General features: G+C 40.9%; 1 protein-coding gene across 2 annotated transcripts in view; it reads left to right on the top strand.

Annotated features, from left to right (window-relative positions):
- Positions 1-27,003, top strand: part of ADCY8 (adenylate cyclase 8) — a 424,989-nt gene that overhangs the window by 164,775 nt on the left and 233,211 nt on the right. For both annotated transcript variants that reach the window (XM_073632262.1, XM_073632261.1), the window contains exon 4: positions 3,836-3,947. In XM_073632262.1, the coding sequence (XP_073488363.1) occupies positions 3,836-3,947 (112 nt within the window). The remainder of the gene's footprint in view (positions 1-3,835; positions 3,948-27,003) is intronic.

The raw sequence follows: 27,003 nt of genomic DNA, 5'->3' as shown, positions 1-27,003 counted from the left end.
TGGCTGCATTTGATGTGCACACTGGCTGCGTTTGATGGGCACAGTGACAGCGTTTGATGGCAGGGTGGCGGCAATTGATGGGCACAGTGGCTGCGTTTGATGGGCACAGTGACTGCGTTTGATGGCAGGGCGGCGGCAATTGATGGGCACAGTGGCTGCGTTTGATGTGCACAGTGACTGCGTTTCTTGGCAGGGTGGCGGCAATTGATGGGCACAGTGGCGGCAATTGATGGGCACAGTGGCTGCGTTTGATGGGCTCAGTAGCTGCGTTTGATGGCACAGTGACTGTGTTTGATGGTACAGTGAGGCTGCAATTGATGGGCTTTTTTTCTTTTTTTTCCGGAATTTTTCAGTTTGTTTGCACCCCCCCCCCAAAAAAAATTTTGAGCTCCAGCCGCCACTGTCCAGACCCCCTGCCACACAAAAAAAACGGCCAACAATAACCCCTTTATGCCATCTTCTGGCAAACCATTAGGTGCACTTTAACACCTTGGGGGCGGCTTTTCTATCATGACCACTGTGATTGGCTCTCACGTGGTCACATGGCCAGGAACCCGTTCCACTGGCTCTCATTTAGAAGACGTCCCAATCAGTATGATGAGAGTGTGCAGTAAGTGCTGTGCTTTTGGAGCTCAACTCCAGGCCACCATCGATGCCTATGCGCGGTGCCTGGGCGTTAAAGCCTACTTTTTCTGCCGCTGCATATATATGCGTTATGTGGTCAGCAAGAGGTTAAAAAAAAGTGCATATTGAAGCAAGGAAAATAGCCTTACATGACTCCTAAGGGCTCATTTACATTGGAGGGCGGGAAAACCCAGCCTTTGAGCAGCATTTTTACCACCCCTCAACCCCTCCCCCTTTAGCAGCACCTGGGGGTGTAAATGTACTGCTCTGCTTTGCAGCCATGGCAGGAATGATACTCCCTGTCACAGTCGGATGGGGGTATAGCTGCATTCAGCATATAGAGGTGTGTTTAGGAGACAACAGGGCCACCAATCAGAATGTGACCATGTGCTATACCCACTTGGTCCACTAAGGATTTAAATAAAATTTAAAAAATAATAAAATTTAATGATAGCTCTTTTTTTAAGGATATGCCTCAATGCATAAAATAAACCATGTGCTGCCGCATACAAAATCGCACACACAGAGAAGTGTGAATGGAGCCTTAATTATGTTATAGTGAATTCATACAGCGACTGCATTCATTTATATTTCTTCAATCTGTGCTCGGAATAAAGGAAAGCATTTCAAACGTTAAATAATAATTGTAAATGAACCTTCCAGAGGATTATGTTCTCTACACAACATATGTGATAGATTTATTACACAGCGGAAAGATGGTTCTCCGTAGAGGTTCTAATAAAACAGAACCCAGCTACAGTCCTGATTGGTAAGCCATACGTGGCATGCTTTGATTTAAGCTGTTTTTTTTTTTTTTTTTTTTGTTCCTTATTGAAGCCAATGTGGCCATTATCATAACCTATCAATCAATGTTTGATTTAATGTGCTGGATGCACGCTAGTGTTGGTTTCATAACAAGAATAATTATTCCATCTGCACACTCCAATAAATATGTGGATCGGTCCCAGAATTCATGTAATGCCGGCCTGGGCGATCGCAGCGAGATGTAACTACGTCCAAATCAGCCGCATTATTTTATTTATTTATTTATTTCAGGTTTTATTGTTATTATTCAGGTTTTTTATAGCACCGACAGTTTGCGCAGCGCTTTACAATATGAGGGCAGACATTACAGTTACATTACAATTTGGTACAAGAGGAATCAGAGGGCCCTGCTCCTTAGAGCTTACAATCTAAAAAGGAAGGGTCAATTGATACAAAAGGTAATAGCTGTGGGGGGGGGGTGAGCTGATGGAGGAAGTAAAACAGTGTTAGAAGAGAAGGGTTTTCAGGGATCGCCTAAAGATGGATAGATTAGGGGACAGTCGGACAGATTGGGGTAGGGAGTTCCAAAGGATGGGAGAAGCTCTGGATAAATCCTGGAGGTGAGCATGGGAGGAGGTGACAAGGGAGCTAGATAGCAGGAGGTCTTGGGAGGACCGAAGAGAGCGGCTTGGTTGGTATTTTGGGGCCAGGTTAATTATGTAGCTGGGGGGCAGAGTTATGGATGGCTTTGTAAGTTATTGTTAGTACTTTGAATTTTATTCGTTGAGTGAGTGGAAGCCAGTGGAGGGATTGGCAGAGAGGGGTGGAGGACACTGAATGGTTGGTAAGGTGGATTCATTATGGACTGAAGGGGGGATAGGCATTATGACATCATGGATACACTTCTATTGTACATAATAAGAGAAGTAGATAGATAGATAGATAGATAGATACCCTGTTTCCCCGATAATAAGACCTAGCATGATTGTCAGTGATGGCTGCAATATAAGCCCTACCCTGTTTCCCCCGAAAAGAAGCCCTACCCTGAAAATAAGACCTACAAGGACTTTAACTAGGGCTTATTTGGGGGGTAGGGCTTATATTGCAGCCATCACCGACAATAGATCTAAATAGATAGATAGATAGATAGATAGATAGATAGATAGATAGATAGATAGATAGATAGATAGATAGATAGATAGATAGATAGAGATTTGTCACATGAAAGAAAAAAAAATGAAAAGATGTAATAAAATAATTACAAAAATGTGAGGGGTGTACTCACTTTTGTGAGATACTTTATATATATATATATATATATATATGTGTATATATATATATATATATATATATATATATATATATATATATATATATATATATATATTTCAATGAACTACATTGTATTGGCTTACTGTCATAGGCGTGCGCACAGGGTGTGCCAGGGGTGCCTGGGCACACCCTAATCACCCTGTGCTGCACAGATTTCCCCTGCTGCTTGGCTGCAGAGAAAGGGACAGGGTAAACTCTGTCTCAAAAGTGAGACATCAGGGGTCGATTTAGACCCCTGATATTTCTCCGAAGCCCCCAATGGGGCTTGTAAAAGATTGTAAAAAAAAAAAAAAATAATAAAAAATGATTGCAAAGAAAAAAAATTGTAAAAAATAAATTAAAGAAAATTGGAAAAAAGTAATAATAAAAATCTCTGCCCTACTGACACCAGCCGCTGCTCTGCAGACACTGTCCATTACCCTACTGATATATATATATATATATATATATATATATATATATATGTATATACATACAGTAGTACCTCAGATTGCGAGTAACGTGGTTAACGAGCATTTCGCAATACGAGCTATTGGTTTTTAAAAATCCTGTCTCGGTTTGCGAGCTCTGTCTCGCAAAACAAGCAGGATTCAAGCCTCTCTGGTGTGCAGTACCGCATTTGGCCAGAGGTGTGGGGGCGCCGGTGACACTCGGAGCCGTTCGGATGCACTCGGAAACACTCCATTCCCGAGTGTTTCCGAACCTCTGCGAGTGTATCCGAACAGCTCCAAGCGGTTTACGAGTGTCTCTCCGGCGCTCCCCCCCCCACCTCTGGCCACATGTGGTACTGCATACAATAGAAGTCAATGTGGAACGAATTATCTGCGTTTCCATTGATTCCTATGGGGAAACTCGCTTTGATATACGAGTGCTTTAGATTACAAGCATTCTTCTGGAACGAACGAATTATGCTCGTAATCCAAGATACCACTGTATATATATGTATATATATATATATATATATATATATATATATATATATATAAAATATATACACACACACACACAGATATATGTGTTTGAGCTTTGGGGTGCACACCTATGCTTACTGTATTATTATGTTGTCGGTGTCCATGAGCTATAAATAATCACTTTTTTTTTTTTTTCTTTGTAGCATACTTTTTGCAGATGTCAAAGGATTCACCAATCTGTCCACTACCTTATCAGCACAAGAATTAGTCCGAATGTTGAATGAACTCTTTGCGAGGTTTGATCGCCTAGCTCATGTGAGTCCAATCATATCAGGGTTCTAAGTCTGCTGATTCTTGATTGTTGGCTATTATGTTATATCATTGCATTCTGGAATCAGATTGGTGGGGTGGGGGAATCACACTTTTTTTTGTTTTGTTTTTATTTATTGGCATTGTATTTTATGTATTGTTTTAGAATTCTTCAGTCTTTACATTTATTGATTCACACATTGTAATGTTTGAAATATAGGTACTATAAAGATGAGATTGAATCCACTTTAATTATTATTATTATACAGGATTTATATTTTTATTTATTTATTGGCATTTTTGTTTCTTATGTTAAAAGTCCAAAAAGATATACAAAAAAAAAGATTTCAAAAAAGGTTTACTTGTCCAAAATAAGGCACCTTCTTTTTACAAATTCTTATTGTATTTCATGTATTGTTTCAGAACTGTTCAGTCTTTGCATATATTGATTCACAAATTGTAATGTTTGTAATATAGGTACTATAAAGATGAGATTTAATCCATTTTTATTATTTTTATTATTATTATACAGGATTTATATAGTGCCGCATTTTACAGCGTAAGGGCAGACGGTTACAATACCATTTAATTCAGGAGGAATTAGAGGGCCCTGCTCGGTAGAGCTTACAATCTTTTATTTTGCGTTCCCTGGTTCTTACCTCCGCCACATCAACAGGCTAATAAAAAAAAAAAATGATTAAATTATGTTTTCAAGAAATATTTTAGTTTGGTTCGGTGACATAATCACTGGGTCTCTCTGCTTCTCTATGCAAGGCAGGCAGATCTAGAAAAAGTGTGGGCTCTTGGCCCCCTGGGGACTCAATAGAAAAGTCCACTGAAGTCTCTAAATCAATAACAGAGTCCATCACACTAGGGTAGGCATTCCATGAGTAGATGGGGTTGATTTACTAACACTGGAGAGTGCAAAATCTGGTGCAGCTCTGCATAGAAACCAATCGGCTTCCAGGTTTTATTGTCAAAACTTAATTGAAGAAGCTGAGGTTAGAAGCTGATTGGGCACCATGCACAGCTGTGCCAGATTTTGTACTCTCCAGTATTAGTAAATCAACCTCATACATAAAGAAAAAGGGAGGCGCCTCTAAGTGTAGTTATGGACAATAATTTATATAAATTTACCGCGATGGGCAACTCACATGTTTTTGAAAACAATGACGCTCTTCAATAAATAAAGCCGCTGTATCTCGTGAGCGTCCTTTTAGCCAAGCGGCATGACAAAGGAGTGTGCATGCTTCGAAACGCGTAGTCACACCCTGCTTTGGTGATGCCATCTCTGCTTCAGGTGCATTCCAGCGTGGTTCCGGATGTGAGGACGTTATCGATGTGTCCTCTTCTCAGGTCCCCCTACGGTGCTCCTGGCTCCTCCCACTTGATCAGTGCCCCCCCATAGCAAACTGCTTGCTATGGGGGGCACTGGTGTGTGCTCGCTCCCAAGACCTGCTTTATGCGTCCATAACACTCACAGAGCCGTGGCTCGGCTCCGCCCCCACTCTCTCCTCATTGGCTCACTGGCTGTGATTGACAGCAATGGAAGCCAATGGCTCCCGCTGCTGAAACAACTAATAAGGAGAAGGAGTTCCTGGACAGCCGAGGCTCTTGTGCACATCGCTGGATTGAGAGGGGGCTCGGGTGAGTATTAGGGGAGGGGGGCTGTGGTGAGGAGCTGCACACAGAAGGTTTTTTACCTTCATGCATAGAAAAACCTTCAAGCTCCATTCACACCTGAGTGATCTGAAGCAACAGCTGCGGCCGCTCGTTTTTGTTAGCTCTTTTTTTTTTTGTACTTGAGTGTTTCTGGAGCAGCACGATTTATTTGAATGGGCCTCCCTCAGCTCCGAAAATGCTCAAAAAGAAGCTCATGTACCAAATCTTGGCACAGAGCCAAGAGCGTTTGCGGTAACGACTTTTGCTGCGATCGTACCGCGATTTTGTCGCTCTGCAATCGCGGCAAAATTGCACTGCGTTGGAGGGGGGGTGCCATTAAGAAATAATGGCGTTGCAAACGTGTTCCGTGTTTTTGCCGCGATTCTGGCATCGGTGGGCAGAGTCACGGCGATTCCACCCTCGGTCTAGAACGCCCTGGTGTGAATGGAACCTTAGCCGTTACAACCACTTTAGGAACCCTCAGCCCTGATGTGACGCCGCCCCCCCCCCCCCACCCCCAGTGTGCATGCGGTGAAGCATGCAGGGCGCCGGACTCTATTCGTTTTTTTTTTTTTCAAGCCACATGTTTAGAGCCTGAGGCGCAGAGCACTGTGAATCAATATTCTCTATTGTTTTCTGGCTTCCACTCCCGGCCAATCAGGACTGAGGTGTGGGGAGACCGTGGAGGGGTGAGAAGCTCACAGTGTGCGGTGAAATCAGAGCAAGCCATTTCAGTACAGGGAAGGAGCCTGTACAACTGTGCAAGACTGAATGGATTGCTGAAAAATATCATTTTTAATTAATTATTATCAAACTATTAATTACTTATCTAATATTAAAATATAATGTATGAATAACTATTAATAATATAAGTCTGAGATAGACAGACTTGACTGGTTCCTCGGGTTGCTTCTCCCTCTCCCAGTTTAATTCTGCTGTAAAGTGACTGATCTCAGGTCAATTTGAGGTACTTAAACTGCTCACATTTATAAAAAAATACATATAATGTCTTCATGATTACAGAGCCGCATTAATGTGTCCTTTATATAAATTATTTTACTGAATGATATCATCAATGTGAACTCACAGAAGGCGGGTTTCTTTGTCTTTCACATTGTGGACATAAATGAATTCCCGGCCGTCTGTCATTGCAGACAAATTGCTGTAACAGGAGACTGTCATACAATACAATGGGGGAGCATGCAGTAACACAATTACCTGTACACACATGAGGAGAGCCACTTAGAGATGCATGGTGGAGCAGCTATTCTTCTCCTGGGATCTCACCACCCAACCATGACATGTCACAAGAATTGGGAAACACAGAGCTGGTGTATTTTTCCTTTTAATAAAAAAAAAAAAATCATACTATATATATATATATATATATATATATATATATACACAGTGGGGAGAACAAGTATTTGATACACTGATGATTTTGCAGGTTTTCCTACTTACAAAGCATGTAGAGGTCTGTAATTTTTATCACAGGTACTCTTCAACTGTGAGAGACGGAATCTAAAACAAAAATCCAGAAAATCACATTGTATGATTTTTTTAGTAATTAATTTGCATTTTATTGCATGACATAAGTATTTGATACATCAGAAAACCAGAACTTAATATTTGGTGCAGAAACCTTTGTTTGCAATTACTGAGATCATACGTTTACTGTAGTTCTTGACCAGGTTTGCACACACTGCAGCAGGGATTTTGGCCCACTCCTCCATTCAGACCTTCTCCAGATCCTTCAGGTGTCACTGGGCAATACGGACTTTCAGCTCCCTCCAAAGATTTTTTTATTGGGTTCAGGTCTGGAGACTGGCTAGGCCACTCCAGGATCTTGAGATGCTTCTTACGGAGCCACTCTTTAGTTGCCCTGGCTGTGTGTTTCGGTTGTTGTCATGCTGGAAGACCCAGCCACGACCCATCTTCAATGCTCTCACTGAGGGAAGGAGGTTGTTGGCCAAGATCTCGCGATACATGGCCCCATCCATCCTCCCCTCAATACGGTGCAGTCGCCCTGTCCCCTTTGCAGAAAAGCAGCCCCAAAGAATGATGTTTCCACCTCCATGCTTCACGGTTGGGATGGTGTTCTTGGGGTTGTACTCATCCTTCTTCTTCCTCCAAACACGGTGAGTGGAGTTTAGACCAGAAAGGTCTATTTTTGTCTCATCAGACCACATGACCTTCTCCCATTCCTCCTCTGGATCATCCAGATGGTCATTGGCAAACTTCAGACGGGCCGGGGCATGCGCTGGCTTGAGCAGGGGGTCCTTGCGTGTGCTGCAGGATTTTAATCAATGACGGCGTAGTGTGTTACTAATGGTTATCTTTGAGCTCTCTTCAGGTCATTGACCAGGTAGTTCTGGGCTGATCCCTCACCTTCCTCATGATCATTGATGCCTCACAAGGTGAGATCTTGCATGGAGCCCCAGACCGAGGGAGATTGACCGTCACCTTGAACTTCTTCCATTTTCTAATAATTGCGCCAACAGTTGTTGCCTTCTCAACAAGCTGCTTGCCTGTTGTCCTGTAGCCTATCCCAGCCTTGTGCAGGTCTACAATTGTATCCCTGATGTCCTTACATAGCTCTCTGGTCTTGGCCATTGTGGAGAGGTTGGAGTCTGTTTGATTGAGTGTGTGGACAGGTGTCTTTTATACAGGTAACGAGTTCAAACAGGTGCAATTAATACAGGTAATGAGTGGAGAACAGGAGGGCTTCTTAAAGAAAAAATAACAGGTCTGTGAGAGCTGGAATTCTAACTGGTTGGAAGGTGATCAAATACTTATGTCATGCAATAAAATGCAAATTAATTTTTTTTAAATCATACAATGTGATTTTCTGGATTTTTGTTTTATATTCTGTCTCTCATAGTTGAAGAGTACCTATGATAAAAATTACAGACCTCTACATGCTTTGTAGACACGTTGAAGGGTTTTCCAGCATGAACGGCCATGAAGGTCATGATACAGCATCTCAATCAGATTTAAGCCCGGACTTTGACTAGGCCATTCCAAAACCTTCATTTTGTTTTTTATTTTAGCCATTCAGAGGTGGGCCTGCTGGTGTGTTTTAGATCATTGTCCTGCTGTATAACCCAAGTGCGCTTGTGGTCAGGAACTGCTGGCCGAACATTCTCCTTTAGGATTTTCTGGTAGAGAGCAGAATTCATGGTTCCATCAATGATGGAAGTCGTCCAGGTCCTTAAGCTGCAAAGCAGCTTCAGACATCACACTTCCACCATCATGTCTGACTGTTGGTATGGTGGTCTTTTTATGAAATGCTTTATTTGTTTTATGGCAGATGTAACGGGACGCACACCTTCCAAAAAGTTCAACTTTGGTCTCATCAGTCCACAGAATATTGGTCCAAAAGTCTTAGGGATAATCAAAATGTTTTTTGGCAAATGTGAGAGAAGCCTTTGTGTTCTTTTTGGTCAGCAGTGGCTTTGTTTTTGGAACTTGTCCATGTTGGCTCTGACGCCACTTGGCAGAGCCAACACCATGACACCAATGATCTTTTTAGCTGTCTGTAAGGGTGGCATTCTGACCTCGCAGAAGTAGACACCCATGCCCGTGCGCTCCCATCTGGGACCTGAACCAACTGTGTGTGTTAAAGGCACACACAGCACCCAGGAAGCCACACCACTGCTCATTCCTCCTTCCAGCAAATTGACATAGCAGTAGGAGCCCATTGCTCTGTTGCCCTCAGTACCCTCCTCTACAATTCCTCTATAACCCAGAAGTCCAGCGGATTGACCCAGAACTGGTGGCAATGCAAAGGAACTGCAGGTAAGTGTTTGGGGACAGGACATAGCAGGGGCATTTTTTACCTTAATCCAGAGCAGCCATTTTCAACCAAGGTTCCGTGGAATCCTAGTGTCTCTCCTGAGATTGATAGGGGTTCCTAGAGCTGTTGCGGGTTGACTTTCCATCTGATGATGCGTAATTCCAGGCCTGGTGCCACTTGGCAAAGCCAACACCATGACACCAAGGATCTTTTTAGCTGTCTGTAAGGGTGGCATTCTGACCACCAATAAATTAATTTGTTCCCACTGACCACCAATAAATTAATTTGTGGGTTCCCCCAGATCTAATACATTATTTCAAGGGTTCCCCTGGAGTAAAAAAAAAGTTTAGAAAGGCTGATCCAGAGAATGCATTAGGGTAAAAACCACCTAGTACTTATCACCACTTTAATTTTTTTAATTGTAATTGAAACAAAGAGATTATCTCTTATTATTCCACCATCCTCTGATCTCGGTCAAACCAGAAACTCCTACCTAATCCCTGACACATTCATTTTCTATTAGTATGTTATTAATTGTGACTGCCTTCTACATGACCTTCAGACTTTATTTTCCACTGTATTAAAGCCTCTAAGCATACTCTATTTTTGTGCGGCCACAAATTCATTTATAAACAAGGAAAATTGCATTATGTCCTCTTTCAGGCAAGGCGTAGAGACATCCAGCCGTCATAACCTGACCTTCCTCTAGTGATTGGGTTTTATATCCTCAGGTATCATGTCTAGGACAGGGAAGATCTCTGCAACCAAATCTGCTGACTCAGGCTAATTAGAATGTCTTTACTAGAGGAGACCATCTTAAAGGAATGCTGAAGTTATCGTTATTTGATACTTCAGAGCCTGTTTGTAATGGTTCAGATGTTTTCCTTCGTCATTGATGTTTACTACTTTTTGTTTGCCATTCGATCCGTTAGTTCTGTGCTTTTTTTTATTCTTTTAGTTCATTATTATTATTATTATTATTATTATTATTATTATCATATATTCTTTTATTTCTTTATTATTATTATTATTATTATACAGGATTTATATAGCGCCAACAGTTTGTGCAGCGCTTTACGTTAGGGCAGACAGTACAGTTACAATACAATACAGGTTATTATTATTTATTTTTTATTATTAGTAGTATTGTTATTATTATTTATTCCTTTATTGCTTTTTTTTTTTTTTTTTTTTTATGTAAAATTGAAATTTACAAAAAAAATAAAAAATTCCAGGGTTAATACAGCACTATGACAACTTTGTATAGAATTAATTAAAAAGGAGATAGAACAAGAATGTGTAGAATGTGGGACTTTAAAGGTACATCATGTAAGTGAAGACACAATTGAATAAAATTATACAAATATTTATTAGAAAAACAATTTAAAAACAGGAAGAAAAAGGAATACAGTTTACAGTCACAGTCAAAGGTAAACATCCATTACCAAACATTGACAGATGAAAAAAACTGTAGTCACATGAAGCTAAACATAACCACGTCCAGAAATTTCAACATGTTTCGCCAAAATGGCTTCATCAGGAAATGGATGAGGATATTTGATTAGTGAATGAAAATACACATGATATGTCCAACCTTGGATGTATAGAAGGAACAAAAGCAAAAAATTATATAAAGAATATATTGAGATATCACATAACATTTATACAGGTGTATAGCTTGCACAACCATGACTCCATCATAAAAAAAAAAAGAAAAAAAAGGAGCTTCAATCTGCTACTCAAAAGTTCAATAAAGACATCCCCGTGATCCTTAAACATCGCTCTATTTACTTTGGAAATGGTTAATACTCTAATTGTAGTCCTTATTTGCCAAAACTTCTCTTTTCTGGCCCCTGTAGAAATGCTGGCAGCGGCCATCTTGCTTGTGGGCGTCTGAAGCTTGTGCCAGTGAGTCGCGGGATCTAGTGCAGCTAGCTACCCAGCATGCACCTCCGGTTCTCGCGCATGCGCAATAGTATCATTGCCAGGCGGCACTCTGTGTCTGGATATAACGCAAGATTAGATGATTAGGCTACCTGAAGACTCCTGGGAAAGATGGCGCCGATATCCCAGGAGTCCAGGGGACCGCCTAATGACGTAACAGCCGAGGTCAGGGATAGGCAACCTCGGCCCTCCAGCTGTGGTGAAACTACAAATCCCATCATGCCTCTGCCTCTAGGAGTCCTGCTGTGATTGTCGGGGTCTTGCAATGTCTCATGGGGCTTGTAGTTTCAAAACAGCTGGAGGGCCGAGGTTGCCTAACCCTGGCCTAGATGATGGTAGTTTGGTGTATGTAGATGACCGAAGATGATGGTAGGTTGGTGTATGTATATAAGCCTACCCCTGGCCTAGGTGGTCGGGACTGGAAGTGCCAAAAATTTAAAGAAAAAAAAGGTACTTAGAAATGATATAAAATATTGATAAAATCCAGTTATTGTATTGCAGTGGGGCATTATGATCATCATAAGTTGTAAATATGGGTGAAGATTGCTTTAAAATAGTATTAAAACAGAATTTCATTCAAATTCTAACTAAAGTAAAATTTACTCAAACCCCAATTCTTAGACTATTCTATCCACCCTGTAAAAGAAAAGATGTCTATACTTGCCTATTCTGAAGCCGCTCCGGTCCGGTCACATGATCAGCTCCCATTTCCGGCTTCAGTGTAGAGGAGAGGCAGTGACAACAGATGCCCCATAGTAAGCCTATGAGTGACGTCATCGCGCAGGCTCTGCAGCCGTTGTCACTGCCTCTCCTCTTCACTGAAGCCGGGACTGAACAGATCTAGTGACCTATACCTTCAGTATAAGTAAATATAGACATCTTTCCTCTTACAGGGTAGATCAGTGATTCTCAATCAAAGTGCCGCGGCACACTAGAGATTTGCAGTTGTGCCGTGGGAGGTTTGAAAAATATTTTAAATTGCTGGCGTTTTGAAACCTTGAACATATCGAAAAATTAAATGGTAAATCAATGTCGCAAAAGTTAAAAAAGTAACATATATAAAAACATAATCTCTGTCAGTCTGTCATTTATCGGTTCCTTTCGTAACGCGAGTAGACATGTGCAATTCGTTTAGTTCAGAATTCGTTTTTTAACGAATTTCGACAAATTCGTTTACTCGGAAATGTCCGTATTAATGAAAATCTGTTTAACAATTTTTTTTCAGAATATTCGTACGTTTGAAAATTTGTCAATTAGAAGATTCAGAAAATCATCAATTTTGAAAATTCTGAAATTCTAAAATCCAATAATTCGGAAATTCGAAAATCTGAAAATTCGGAAAATCGGTAATTCGCAATTCAAAAATCCAAAAATAAGAACGAAAATTCAAAAGACCGAAAATCCGAAAATAAGAATGAAAATTCGAAAACCCGAAAATTAAAAAATCTGAAATAATAACTAGTAATAACTTAACTACTACTAACTATTAAATTTTAGGTATTGGAATTTCCTTTCAAATTTGGCTGTTAGTGAACGTAACAAATTTATCCAAAGTTACGAATTATCCGAATAACGAATGCCGTATCTAAACTAATGGAATGTAACAAATTAATAATAATAAATAACAATAATAATAAAGATGTTTTATTATTATTTATTAATAATTTGTTCTGTTCCATTTGTTTAGATGCAGCATTCGTTATTTCGGATAATTTGTAACTTCGGATAAATTCATATTTGTTACGTTCACAAACAGCCAAATTTGAAAGGAAATTCCAATACCTATAATTTAATAGTTCGTAATTATTAGTTAGTTAGCTATTATTATATTAGTTTGAATTTTCAGATTTTCGTTCTTTCGAATTTTCGGATTTTCTTATTTTTGGATTTTCCCATTTCCGAATTTCCGAATTTTGGAATTTCCAAATTTTTGAATTTCTGGATTTTCGGATTATCGAATTTACGAATTTGTGAATTTTGATCATGACGAAAATGAAGGAAACGAAAACAAACACATTTTTCAGCAGTGTCTAAACATGAGACTTGTGTGAGATCTCGAGGGAACTCGATCACTCAAAAAGAGCCTGGATGAGTTTTGGATCTCAATCAAGAAGTCATATCCTGCATCCAGTTCAAAAGCAATCAAAGTAATTCTGCCATTTGTGTCTTCATGGTTTTGTGAGTTTGGATTTTCAGCATTGACTGAAATCAAATCGAAAGACTGAGAGACTTCTTAAAATCGACGATGAAATGCATGCTTGTTTGTCGACTTTGGAGCCTCGCTTCAGTCTGATTTGCTCTTGAAAGCAGGCACATCCTTCACAATAAATTTAAAATGAAATTTTTACAGTATCTCACAAAAGTGAGTACACCCCTCTCATTTTAGTAAATATTTTATTCTATCTTTTCATGTGACAACACTGAAGAAATGACACTTTGCTACAATGTAAAGTAGTGAGTGTACAGCTTGTATAACAGTGTAAATTTGCTGTTCCCTCAAAATAACTCAACACACAGCCATTAATGTCTAAACTGCTGGCAACAAAAGTGAGTACACCCCGAAGTGAAAATGTCCAAATTGGGGCCAAAGTGTCAATATTTTGTGTGGCCACCATTATTTTTATCCAGCACTGCCTTAACTCTCTTGGGCATGGAGTTCACCAGAGCTTCACAGGTTGCCACTGGAGTCCTCTTCCACTCCTCCATGACGACATCACAGAGCTGGTGGATGTTAGAGACCTTGTGCTCCTCCACCTTCTGTTTGAGGATGACCCACAGATGCTCAATAGGGTTTAGGTCTGGAGACATGCTTAGCCAGTCCATCACCTTTATCCTCAGCTTCTTTAGCAAGGCAGTGGTTGTCTTGGAGGTGTGTTTGGGGTCGTTATCATGTTGGAATACTGTCCTGCAGCCCAGTCTCTGAAGGGAGGGGATCATGCTCTGCTTTAGTATGTCACAGTACATGTTGGCATTCATGGTTCTCTCAATGAACTGTAGCTCCCCAGTGCCACCAGCACTCATGCAGCTCCAGACCATGACACCAACATGCTTGACTGTCGCCAAGACACACTTGTCTTTGAACTCCTCACCTGGTTGCCCCCACACACGCTTGACACCATCTGAACCAAATAAGTTTATCTTGGTCTCATCAGACCACAGGACATGGTTCCAGTAATCCATGTCCTTTGTCTGCTTGTCTTCAGCAAACTGCTGACTTTCTTGTGCATCATCTTTAGAAGAGGCTTCCTTCTGGGATGACAGCCATGCAGACCAATTTTATGCAGTGTGCGGAGTATGGTCTGAGCACTGATAGGCTGACCCCCCACCCCTTCAACCTCTGCAGCAATACTGGCAGCACTCATACGTCTATTTCCCAAAGACAACCTCTGGATATGACACTGAGCACGTGCACTCAACTTCTTTTGTCGACCATGGCGAGGCCTGTTCTGAGTGGAACCTGTCCTGTTATACCGCTGTATGGTCCTGGCCACCGTGCTGCTTTTTCAGGGTCTGGCAATCTTCTTATAGCCTAGGCCAGCTTTATGTAGAGCAGCGATTCTTCTTTTCAGATCCTCAGAGAGTTCTTTGCCATGAGGTGCCATGTTGAACTTCCAGTGACCAGTATGAGAGATTGAGAGCAATAACACCAAATTTAACACACCTGCTCCCCATTCACACCTGAGACCTTGTAACACTAACGAGTCACATGACATCGGGGAGGAAAAATGGCTAATTGGGCCCAATTTGGACATTTTCACTTTTCACTTAGCATGTCTCCAGACCTAAACCCTATTGAGCATCTGTGGAGCATCCTCAAACAGAAGGTGGAGGAGCTTGAGGTCTCTAACATCCACAAGCTCCGTGATGTCGTCATGGAGGAGTGAAAGAGGACTACAATGGAAACTTGTGAAGCTCTGGGGAACTCCATGCCCAAGAGGGTTAAGGCAGTGCTGGAAAATAATGGTGGCCACACAAAATATTGACACTTTGGGTCCAATTTGGACATTTTCACTTAGGGGTGTACTCACTTTTGTTGCCAGCGGTTTAGACATTAATGGTTGTGTGTTGAGTTATTTTGAGGAGACAGTAAATTTACACTGTTATACAAGCTGTACACTCACTACTTTACATTGTAGCAAAGTGTAATTTCTTCAGTGTTGTCACATGAAAAGATAGAATAAAATATTTACAAAAATGTGAGGGGTGTACTCACTTTTGTGAGATTCTGTATGTAAAAATAAATAAGTTCTTCTCCATAAGAATTGTTAAATCTTTTTAGTTGTGCCGTGAAATTTTTTAGATCGTTTTGGTGCACCGCACGACACAAAAAATTTGAGAAACACCAGGATAGATAGACCCGTCTTAGAATGGGGGTGGGAGTAGATTTAGGCTTAGTTAGAATTCAACTGGAATCACACTTTAAACCTTCTGCGATTTTTAGCTTAACACCATGAGCTCAACAAAATCAACAAAATTTCCCTGTAAACTAAATTCTTATAAAAGCACTTGCCGTTTACAAATTTCCCTGGTGCTGGCTCCTGCTTTCTCAGTGCTGGTTCCCTGAACTTCTGGTCTTCATAGATTGGAGTAACCAGTGGACAGTGCAGTCTGTGGTCAGTCTGTTACCTTGGAGAAAGGGGCGCCGGTGAGTGCCTTGCCATCCTAGACTATGGGGCTGTGTGTTTTTTTTTTGATGCACACAGTGTAGGGAGCTCCATAGGATGCTTCAAGAGAAAGCAGCAACCAACTGGAAACCTGGGGCAGCGTTGGGATGGGAGCTTTGGGACACCAGCGTATGCTGGAATATAGGTAAGGATTTAAAGATGAAGTTGCATACTTAGTGATTAAATCAGCTGCTAAAAGAGGCTAAATTAGGGTTTAACCCGTTCCCGCCCAGCCTATAGAGGAATGACGACTGGGTGGGCCTTTCGTCCCTCCGGGGGATGTCATGTGATGTCCTCCCCTTGGGGGAGCGCAGCGTGGCAATCGGTGTTGAGCTGTGTCCCTCGGAACATCACTGATCAGGGTAAAGAGCCAATGACATAAGCTCTTTACCATGTAAATAGCTGTGTCCAATGTAAACAAATGCAGGTTATGGGCATTTCCTTTCCTCAGTGCTGTCAGCATCTGAGGAAATTAAAGCCAATAACTGGCTTTCCAGTTACAAAGGGCCATTTACACCATTTTTTTTTTTTGTGGTGTGGATTTCCTCTCCAAATCCATACCAGACCCAGTTGTAAAGGACGCGATGGCCGGCTTCCCGGCCTGCTCCTTAGCAACCAGCTATATACAGTGTGTTCAAAGAGGAAAAAAAAGTAAAATGCATGAAAACTGAATGCAAAAGGGCAGGTTTAAAAACGCAAAATGCACCGCAAAATGCGCCATCAACCGCAACCGCATAGATGTGAACCTAGACTTAGTCTAGACCTAGAATTGCTAAAATTGCTAGCACAGCAGAGGCAGAGTGCAAGGGATTTTACAAGCTCATTGGATTCCTGGCATGTCGTTTGCAGTATAATCCTTCCCTTGGCTACTTACATGTATTTCATTATTGCAATCTGCACCTAATGTTTCGTTCACAAAAGCGAAATGTAACTGATTATCATTTGACATTATAAAGGGGAAGCTGATCTTCCGCAAGACAGAATCGAATGTTTCAATCGCTCCATTTCAGCTTCGTCTGGTTTAATGTCTGAATCCCCAACTAATTGGAATTTTAACTATTACAAGGATGACATTTTTATAAGTCACTCATTTAACATGGCATGAAAACCTCCAGTGGAAATTTTCTATTGTTAATTGAAAGTTCCTGTAGTCTTTCTTTTCATAGACTATACTGTTTCACTTTTTTAATTGTGTTCCAGAGCCAGGAAAACAAATGATTGGTTAGCAGTCTTAGTGGTGGGGCAGGCCACATTGGCAAGACCTAATGTAGATGTACAGTATATCACAAAAGTGAGTGCACCCCTCACATTTTTGTAAATATTTTATTATATCTTTTCATGTGACAACACTGAAGAAATGACACTTTGCTACAATGTAAAGTAGTGAGTGTACAGCTTGTATAACAGTGTAAATTTGCTGTCCTCTCAAAATAACTCAACACACAGCCATTAATATCTAAACTGCTGGCAACAAAAGTGAGTACACCACTAAGTGAAAATGTCCAAATTGGGCCCATAGTGTCAATATTTTGTGTGGCCACCATTATTTTCCAGCACTGCCTTAACTCTCTTGGGCATGGAGTCCACCAGAACTTCACAGGTTACCACTGGAGTCCTCTTCCACTCCTCCATGACGACATCACAGAGCTGGTGGATGTTAGAGACCTTGTGCTTCTCCACCTTCTGTTTGAGGATGCCCCACAGATGCTCAATAGGGTTTAGGTCTGGAGACATGCTTGACCAGTCCATCACCTTTACCCTCAGCTTCTTTAGCAAGGCAGTGGTCGTCTTGGAGGTGTGTTTGGGGTCCTTATCATGTTGGAATACTGCCCTGCGGCCCAGTCCCCTCAAAATAACTCAACACACAGCCATTAATGTCTAAATCGCTGGCAACAAAAGTGAGTACACCCCTAAGTGAAAATGTCCAAATTGGGCTCAATTAGCCATTTTACCTCCTGTCATTTCACTCGTTAGTGTTACAAGGTCTCAGGTGTAAATGGGGAGCAGGTGTGTTAAATTTGGTGTTATCGCTCTCACTCTCTCATACTGGTCACTGGAAGTTCAACATGGCACCTCATGGCAAAGAACTCTCTGAGGATCAGAAAAAAAGAATTGTTGCTCTACATAAAGATGGCCTAGGGTGTAAGAAGATTGCCAAGACCCTGAAACTGAGCTGCAGCATGGTGGCCAAGACCATACAGCGGTTTAACAGGACAGGTTCCACTCAGAACAGGCCTCGCCATGGTCAACCAAAAAAGTTGAGTGCACGTGCTCAGCGTCATATCCAGAGGTTGTCTTTGGGAAATAGACGTATAAGTGCTGCCAGCATTGCTGCAGAGGTTGAAGGGGTGGGGGGGTCAGTCTGTCAGTGCTCAGACCATATGGGGCACACTGTATCAAATTGGTCTGCATGGCTGTTATCCCAGAAGGAAGACTCTTCTAAAGATGATGCTGAAGACAAGCAGACTAAGGACATGGATTACTGGAACCATGTTCTGTGGTCTTATGAGACCAAGATAAACTTATTTGGTTCAGATGGTGTCAAGGGTGTGTGGCGGCAACCAGGTCATGAGTACAAAGACAAGTGTGTCTTGCCTACAGTCAACCATGGCGGTGGCAGTGTCATGGTCTGGGGCTGCATGAGTGCTGCCAGGACTGGGGAGCTACAGTTCATTGAGGGAACCATGAATGCCAACATGTACTGTGACATACTGAAGCAGAGCATGATCCCCTCCCTTTGGAGACTGGGCTGCAGGGCAGTATTCCAACATGATAACGACCCAAAACACACCTCCAAGAGCACCACTGCCTTGCTAAAGAAGCTGAAGGTAAAGGTGATGGACTGGCCAAGCATGTCTCCAGACCTAAACCCTATTGAGCATCTGTGGGGCATCCTCAAATGGAAGGTGGAGGAGCACAAGGTCTCTAACATCCTCCAGCTCTGTGATGTCGTCATGAAGGAGGGGAAGAGGACTCCAGTGGCAACCTGTGAAGCTCTGGTGAACTCCATGCCCAAGAGGGTTAAGGCAGTGATGGAAAATAATGGTGGCCACACAAAATATTGACATATGAAAAGATATAATAAAATATTTACAAAATGGTGAGGTGTACTCACTTTTGTGAGATACTGTTTGTTTGTTGATTAACTTACTGTTTAATTAAGATCATTGTTCGCTGTTAATTGGATTGGTGTTTGAAGTTTGCATTGTCATACTAATATCCTCAAGAGGGGAATATCCTCCTGTGGGGTATACAGTATGTGTCTGAGTTTCAATAAATGGTCATTCCTTTGGTTCTCTCCCCACATCTTGCCTGTGTACGATGATTGGGGTAAAAAGGGCTGGTATTAGCTCTCGGTCTGCTGGATGTGGTTTGGAGGACAGGAGGCACCTAATCTTTAATATCTAAAGCAAACTCACCAATTGTCTCCATCATTTATTTTAAGAAATCACTTTGAAAAACACCCGCTTGCATTTCTATCCGTGGCCATTTTGAGTAATGGCAGATGATTCATGTAGCATCTACTTCCTGGAATCCATGTGCCCTTAGGTATGCCATACAGTCAGGAGGGTGTGCCTAGCTGAGAAAGCCCCTCCTTCACTCCTCCCATGATGAATCCTGGGATGTATATGATATAATTTTGGCCTAGGCCAGAATCAGAAAGCAACTGAAGAAATGTAAAAAAAAGGTTTAAAACAAGTAAATATAATATACTTTCCTATCTGTTTACTAAGGCTAGCAGCATAATGATTAAAAATAGGGGGAGTTTAGTTCTGTGTTAATTTTTTTTTTCCCAGTGCTCTGTCCCCATGTAGTACTTTTGCCTCACGTTCCTAGTGCTCTAAAAGCCTAGCTATGTGATTGGGCTGCAAGGGGTGGGCCAACTCAATATTGAACCCTACGTACTAAGACTGGGATGCCAATAAAGTTCATGTGCGTGTAAAGGCAGGTGTCTCAATAGTTTTGGCAATGTGTCTGTTCCCACTGACAACAGTGATCATTTTAGCTATCTGTGAAAGTGCATTCTTTCCACTAACCATCAATGCAAGTCCATATTCACACATGCGTACTTAAGCATATGCCTGTGTGAGGTTTATGTTTGCCCACATGAGGATGCACAGGTGTTCCATCCATGCCAATGTAGGCAGTTCCGTTCATGCCAACTGGGATGCAGCAGTTGCTGCTCCTAATCAGACAGCCAGGTGGGTGCGCAGCCCCAAACACACACTATCTGCATTTGGAGTCACACTGGGTGGAAGTTCTAAATTCTCTTTATAGGTGGTTAATGGGGGTCAGCTGTGTAGACCTAAGCAGTATTCTTCCCAGTGACCATCAAGGCCAATGTACCATGAGATGTGGATATAGTACCTATTGGTAGGGGTTCACTGAGAATAGAAAATGATCTCAAGGGTTCCGCCATGTTAAAATGGTTGTGAAAGGCTGCTGTAGAGTGACAGATGAAGGACAACTCTGATGAGCCGTGCACATGATAGGATTTTCAGACAAAAAAATGTTAGCTGTGAGCTTGTTGTCGGAAAGTCCGGCCGTGTGTATGCTTCATAGAACATTTGTTGGCGGAATTTCCGCCAACAAATGTTTGAGAGCAGGTTGTCAAATTTTCCGACAACAAGACTTGTTTTCGGAAATTCCGAGCGTGTGTACACAATTCCGACTCACAAAAGTCCACGCATGCTCGGAATCAAGCAGAAGAGCCACACTGGCTATTGAACTTCATTTGTCTCGGCTCTTATGTGTTATACGTCACCGCGTTCTTGACGTTCGGAATTTCCCACAACATTTGTGTGACCGTGTGTATGCAAAACAAGTTTGAGCCAACATCCTTCGGAAAAAAATCCACGGCTTTGTTGACGGAAAATCCTATCGTGTGTACATAGCTTGAGTCTGCTGGGGCTGCTGACATCACATCTAAGATGGCGGCCCCAAACAGCAGTCTCAAGACTCTTGGATGTCTACATAAGGGAGGCTTTTACAGGCAAATAACACAAATAAAATACATTACAGGCATACCCCACTTTTAAGTACGCAATGGGGTTTATTTACTAAAGCTGGAAAGTGCAAAATCAGGCTCACTTCTGCATAGAAACCAATGAGCTTCTAACCCCAGCTTGTTCAATTAAGCTTGGGTAATAAAACCTGGAAGCTCATTGGTTTCTATGTAGAAGTGAGCCTGATTTTGCACTTTACAGCTTTAGTAAATAAACCCCATTGCGTACTTAAAAGTGGGGTATGCCTGTAATGAACATTTATGCCCCGTACACACGGTCGGATTTTCCGATGGAAAATGTCCGATCGGAGCGTGTTGTCGGAAATTCCGACCGTGTGTGGGCTTCATCGGACATTTTCCATCGGATTTTCCGACACACAAAGTTGGAGAGCAGGAGATAAAATTTTCCGACAACAAAATCCGTTGTCGGAAATTCCGATCGTGTGTACACAAATCTGACGGACAAAGTGCCAGGCATGCTCAGAATAAATAAAGAGATGAAAGCTATTGGCCACTGCCCCGTTTATAGTCCCGACGTACGTGTTTTACGTCACCGCGTTCAGAACGATCGGATTTTCTGACAACTTTGTGTGACCGTGTGTATGCAAGACAAGTTTGAGTCAACATCCGTCGGAAAAAATCCTAGGATTTTGTTGTCGGAATGTCCGAACAAAGTCCGACCGTGTGTACGGGGCAATAAAGTGATAGAAATATTGTGGAAATAAAGTCTGGTTCAATAGGCTTGAACTATTGAGCTGTGTACACAGACTTTCTACAACAAATAGGTAAGGCAATTGGCAATGAAATATTTGAAAATAAGCCTAATGCTGGCCATACACTATACGAAAAATCGGGCGAAATTCGGTCATTTAGACAGTTCGTTCGTTTTTCGGCCAGTTAATGGGCACAAAAATCAATAATCGTTGGGACGTTTTTGAGCCGAAAAAACGAAGGACAAGTTTTGAACGAATGATCAATTGAAAGGTTAATGTGTTTCCGTCCGAACTGTTTGCATTAGGCTGCTTTCAGGGGCCTTCTTTCTTTCCCGAGGGCTTTCACACTGGAGCGGTGCGCTTGCAGGGCGGTCAAAAAAGTCCTGCAAAAGTCCTTTGGAGCGCTGTAGGAGCAGTGTATTTACTGCTCCTAAAGCGCCCCTTCCCATTGAAAACAATGGGGCAGCGCTGCAAACCCTCTTTGCCGGCGGTTTTAACCCTTTTTCAGCTACTAGCAGGGGTTAAAACCTCCCCGCTAGTGGCTGAATAGCGCCACTAAAACGATGGTAAAGCGGCGCTATATTTAGCGCCGCTGTACCGCCAGCACCCGCACGCCTCAGTGTGAAAGTACCCTTAGGTAAATGTAAAAAAACTAACAAAAAATTGATTCATTTATGTCCACTGAACGAATTTTCGGTCATTACATGATGGCACTATCGTTTGGCTCTCACGGCCGAATGTCCATTTTTCCAAAATGGATTTGGCCGATTTTTTCGTATTGTGTGTGGCCAGCATTAAGCTGCTCCTGCTGCTTGGATATTGGAAAGCATAATATCTATAGAATATATTCATGTTCAACATTTGATTTTTTCGTAATTAAAAAAAAACCTTTCAGGACTCAAGAGGGAGCAGGTGGCTCAGTTCTCTGGATGATAGACAGATTCTATTTCTGTTGCACACCTGAAAGATGTGCACTTGTTTATAGGAAACATCTTCAGAAATAGCATGAATGAATGGCTGCAGCGCTTCCTAACAGCATGACATTAAATCTCAGCGGCAAAGGTTTATTTTCACCATAGCTTTTCTTTTGAACACAGTTGCAGAACTTTTCCGTAACACAAATCTGTTGCCAATATTTCATTACTTTTAAACACGAATGTAGAACATTGTATCATCAACAGCTCCATGTCTTTTTCGGCTTTTGTTGCATTAGGAAACAGTAGTATAAGTGAAGTACCTCTCCGCTACAACGCTTCATTTCACAAGGCTTATTGTTCCTGCAAGATAGCACTTGGTAAATTCACAGCGTTTCTTAACAGTTGTGGGCTGCGTGGGAGGTGTAGCAGTGATGCATAAAGATCACCTCACTTTTATATTTTATATATTCATAAATAGAAAATTGCCAGTCACTCCTTGTAACTGCAACCACTGGACTGTGAGAGAAAGTCAACTCAATTACTTTCACAAAATGATGCTTGGAATCAAATCCTCTATTTTAAAACATTGAGGGTCTTGGAATGGACATGTACAGTATATGTTCAGCTCCAATGACTCCCTTCCTCTGTCTTGGTCTGTCTCTCTCTCTCTCGTTCTTTTTCTTTCTTTCTTTCTTTCTTTCTTTCTTTCTTTCTTTCTTTCTTTCTTTCTTTCTTTCTTTCTTTCTTTCTTTCTTTCTTTCTTTCTCCTTTTTTCTTTTTCTTTCTCCTTTTTTCTTTTTCTTTCTCCTTTTTTTCTTTTTCTTTCTCCTTCTTTCTTTCTCTCTCCAGCGTTATCAAAGCTTGCTGAAATTTCTAATAAGAAAGCCCGGCACTAGCACCTCCTAACTTTCCATGCAGTCTCTCATTTTTTTCCTCTCTCTTCTATCTCTCACTGTTTCTTTCAGCTTGTTCAGTTAAAGCGGGGTTCCACCCAAATTTTGAACAATATCTGTATGTATTCTCTTCCTTGCCTAGATGCTGACATGCCGTTTAAAAAAATTTAAATCGCCGTAATTACCTTTTATTTTTCCATTCTTCTTTGCACTTCCTGGTTCTCCTCCCGTGGGAGTAGGCGTGTTTCTAGCCTCTCCCAGACTCCTGGGAGCTAGTCTCAGGCTTTCCAGGATGCCGCTGAGCATGTGCGGGAACGAGCGGTGAATGCTGGGAGCACAGCATTCACCACATCCAGGAAATAAATGCTTGTGGGCTTCAAATGCCCACAATGAAGATGGAAACCGCCTGCAGTGAATAATATTATTATTATTCTTTCCGATGAAATCTGATACAGGCAGACATATTACACACAATATGTGAGTATGTAATGCTGAGAAGAAAAGTTTGTGAATGAACTCAAAAAAAAAAAAAACGATAGATAGGTGGACCCCCGCTTTAAGCTTTGACAATAAAACCTGGAAGCTGATTGGTTTCTATGCAGAGCTGCACCAGAGTTGGCACTCTCCAGCTTTAGTAAATCAACCTCTTTATCTCTCTTTCTTTCTCTACGCTCATTGTCTTCTTCTTTGTCTCTCTCTCTTTCCTTCTCACTCTGTCTATCCCTCTCCCATCTTTCTTTCTCTCGTTCTCTTTTTTCTCCTTCTTTCTCTCTCTCTCAATGCAAAGCGTTATCAAAGCTTGCTGAAATTTCCAAAAGGAAAGCCCGGCACTAGCTTTGCACCTCTTAACTTTCCATACAGTGTCTCATTTTTTTCCCTCTCTTCTATCTCTTACTATTTCTCTCTTTGTCTTTCTTTCTTTTTTATTGTCCGCTTCTTTGTATCTCTCTTTCTCTTTCTCGTCTTTCTCTCTCTCTTTCCTTCTCACTTTTTGTCTCTCGCTTCATGTAGAGTATTATCAGAGAATACTAAAATTTCTAATAATAAAGCCCAGAGCTAGCTCTGCGCCTCCTAACTCTTCCTGCAGTCTCTCACTTTTTGTCTTTCTTTCTTTCTTTCTTTCTTTCTTTCTTTCTTTCTTTCTTTCTTTCTTTCTTTCTTTCTTTCTTTCTTTCTTTCTTTCTTTCTTTCTTTCTTTCTTTCTCTCTTTCTTTCTCACTTTCTTTCTTTCTCTCTTTCTTTCTTTCTTTCTTTCTTTCTTTCTTTCTTTCTTTCTTTCTTTCTTTCTTTCTTTCTTTCTTTCTTTCTTTCTTTCTTTCTTTCTTTCTTTCTTTCTTTCTTTCTTTCTTTTTCTTTCTTTCTTTCTTTCTTTCTTTCTTTCTTTCTCTGTCTTTCTCTTAATGTACAGTGTTATCAAACATAGCAGACATTTCTAATAAGAAAGCCCAGTGGTAGCTTTACACTTCTTAACTCCACCTGCAGTATCTCATTCATTTTTTGTCTGTGTCTCTCTCTCTCTTTCTCAGTCTATTTTTGTTTCATTTTTTCTCTCTTTCTCTCTCCCTTTGTCTCTCTTTTCATGCAGAGTGTTATTAGAGGTTACTGAAATTTCTAATAAGAAAGCTTAGCACTAGCGCCGCCTTTCTTAAACTCTACCTGCAGGGGGAATATACAGAAGAACACTGTCTCAGCTGGTAGTGTTGGCTGTGGTGGGTGAAGTACATCCTTCTTCCAACTCATTTAGATATGAACAAGGAATCTGCTTCCATGTAGATCTAACCTAAACACAGGCTATTCAGGTCTATTCACCTACTCTCACATTCACCATCTGCCAGCTGCAAATGATTCATTTTAGATATAAAATATATTCAGAAACCAAGGAAACATACTAAGACAGTAAAAACAGAAGAAACATTTATAAGCAAAAAAGAGGGGCTTTATAAAATAATTGCAAAGAGATGAAAAGAAGGGGCATGACCAAGGATGAAATCCTCAAGAGACAAATTTCTACAAATGCCTACTCCTTTACATGATCTGATTGTATCTAAAAAAAATTCAAACCTTGGATGAACGATTTTCTATCACTTCCATTCATATTATTTTTAGGTCAAACTAAACCATTGAACAGTTACTTCTTCAATGAGTAGTAGTATGAGAATGAATAGAGTTATTATAGTAAATGTTTTTCACAGCAAAACTGGTAATTTTGCTGGTATATGGTTACTTCTGTATAGCGGAGACTCTCAGTTTTGCTCATGTAGCTGCTTAGACAAAATTTGCTTGAAAAAAACAACTTTTTTTTTTTTCTTGAATTAGCAAGTGATTTCTTTAGGGGAGATTCATTTATTTCATTTTGTGTTTTTAGTATTTTTCTTTTTTTGTGTGTGTGTGTATGTGATCAATATTTGTATATTGATGCTTTATTTTTCACTGTCTGTTTTCTTTTTCTGGGAAAAAAATGAAAAATAATGAGGCTAATGAGGGGCCATTTTGTGGTACAAGAGCAGGTCTAGGGTAGTAGAAGGGAGCTTGCATAATACTCAAGTGGCATTTCTATCAAATTATTCCTTTACAAATGTCCAAAACCCTTAATTTGGCTTCTTCTGTTGAGTCCAATATGCTTTGTGTATTGTGTATGTGGTCATTATTTGTATATGGTAGTTTTATTTTTCAGTGTCTGTTTTTTTTTTTTTTCTGGGAGAAAAAGTATCAAATAATGAGGCTAATGATGCGCCATTTTTTTGACACAAGAACAGGTCCAGGGTAGTAATAAGGAGCTTTCATAACCCTCAGGGACCATTTAATTCCATTTCTTGGAATTACGGCCAAAAACACCTTAATTTGGCTTCTTCTGTTGAATCTAATGTGAATTGTGTATGTGATTATTACTTGTATATGGTTGCTTTTTTTCACTGACTGTTTTTTGTTTTTTTTTCTTCTTCTTCTTTTTTCTTTCTGGAAAAAATAAGGAAAACAATGAGGCAAATGGTGGACCATTTTAGGCACATTAATAGGTCCAGGATACTAGAAAATAGCTTTCATAATCCTCAGGGGACATTTAAATCCCATTATTCCTTCAAAAACTGGCCATAACACCAAACTTTGGCTTCCTCTGTTAAGTCTAATTTGTTTTGTGTATTGCACAGGTGATCATTATTGGTATATGATTGTTTTTTTATTTTTCACTGCTTGTTTATTTTTTTCTCTTCATTTCTAGAAGAAAAAAAAAAGCGAAATAATGAAGCTAATGATGGGCCATTTCTGGCAGGATAGTAGAAAAGAGCTTTCATAGCTCTCAGGGGCCATTTTAATCCATTACTCCTTTAAAAACTGCCAAAACGCCTTCATTTGGCTTCCTGTATTAGGTCCAATGTGTTGTGCCAAAATGGTGTAGTTTCACCAAAATCTCTAAAATTTTGCCAGAATTTTAGGGAATTGGAAGCTTTCAATTTTGCTTGTGTCTAAATT

The sequence above is a fragment of the Aquarana catesbeiana genome, linkage group LG05 (assembly GCF_042186555.1).
Source record: "Aquarana catesbeiana isolate 2022-GZ linkage group LG05, ASM4218655v1, whole genome shotgun sequence".
NCBI classification, from domain to species: Eukaryota; Metazoa; Chordata; class Amphibia; order Anura; family Ranidae; genus Aquarana; species Aquarana catesbeiana.
This window is presented reverse-complemented; position numbering and strand designations above follow the sequence as displayed.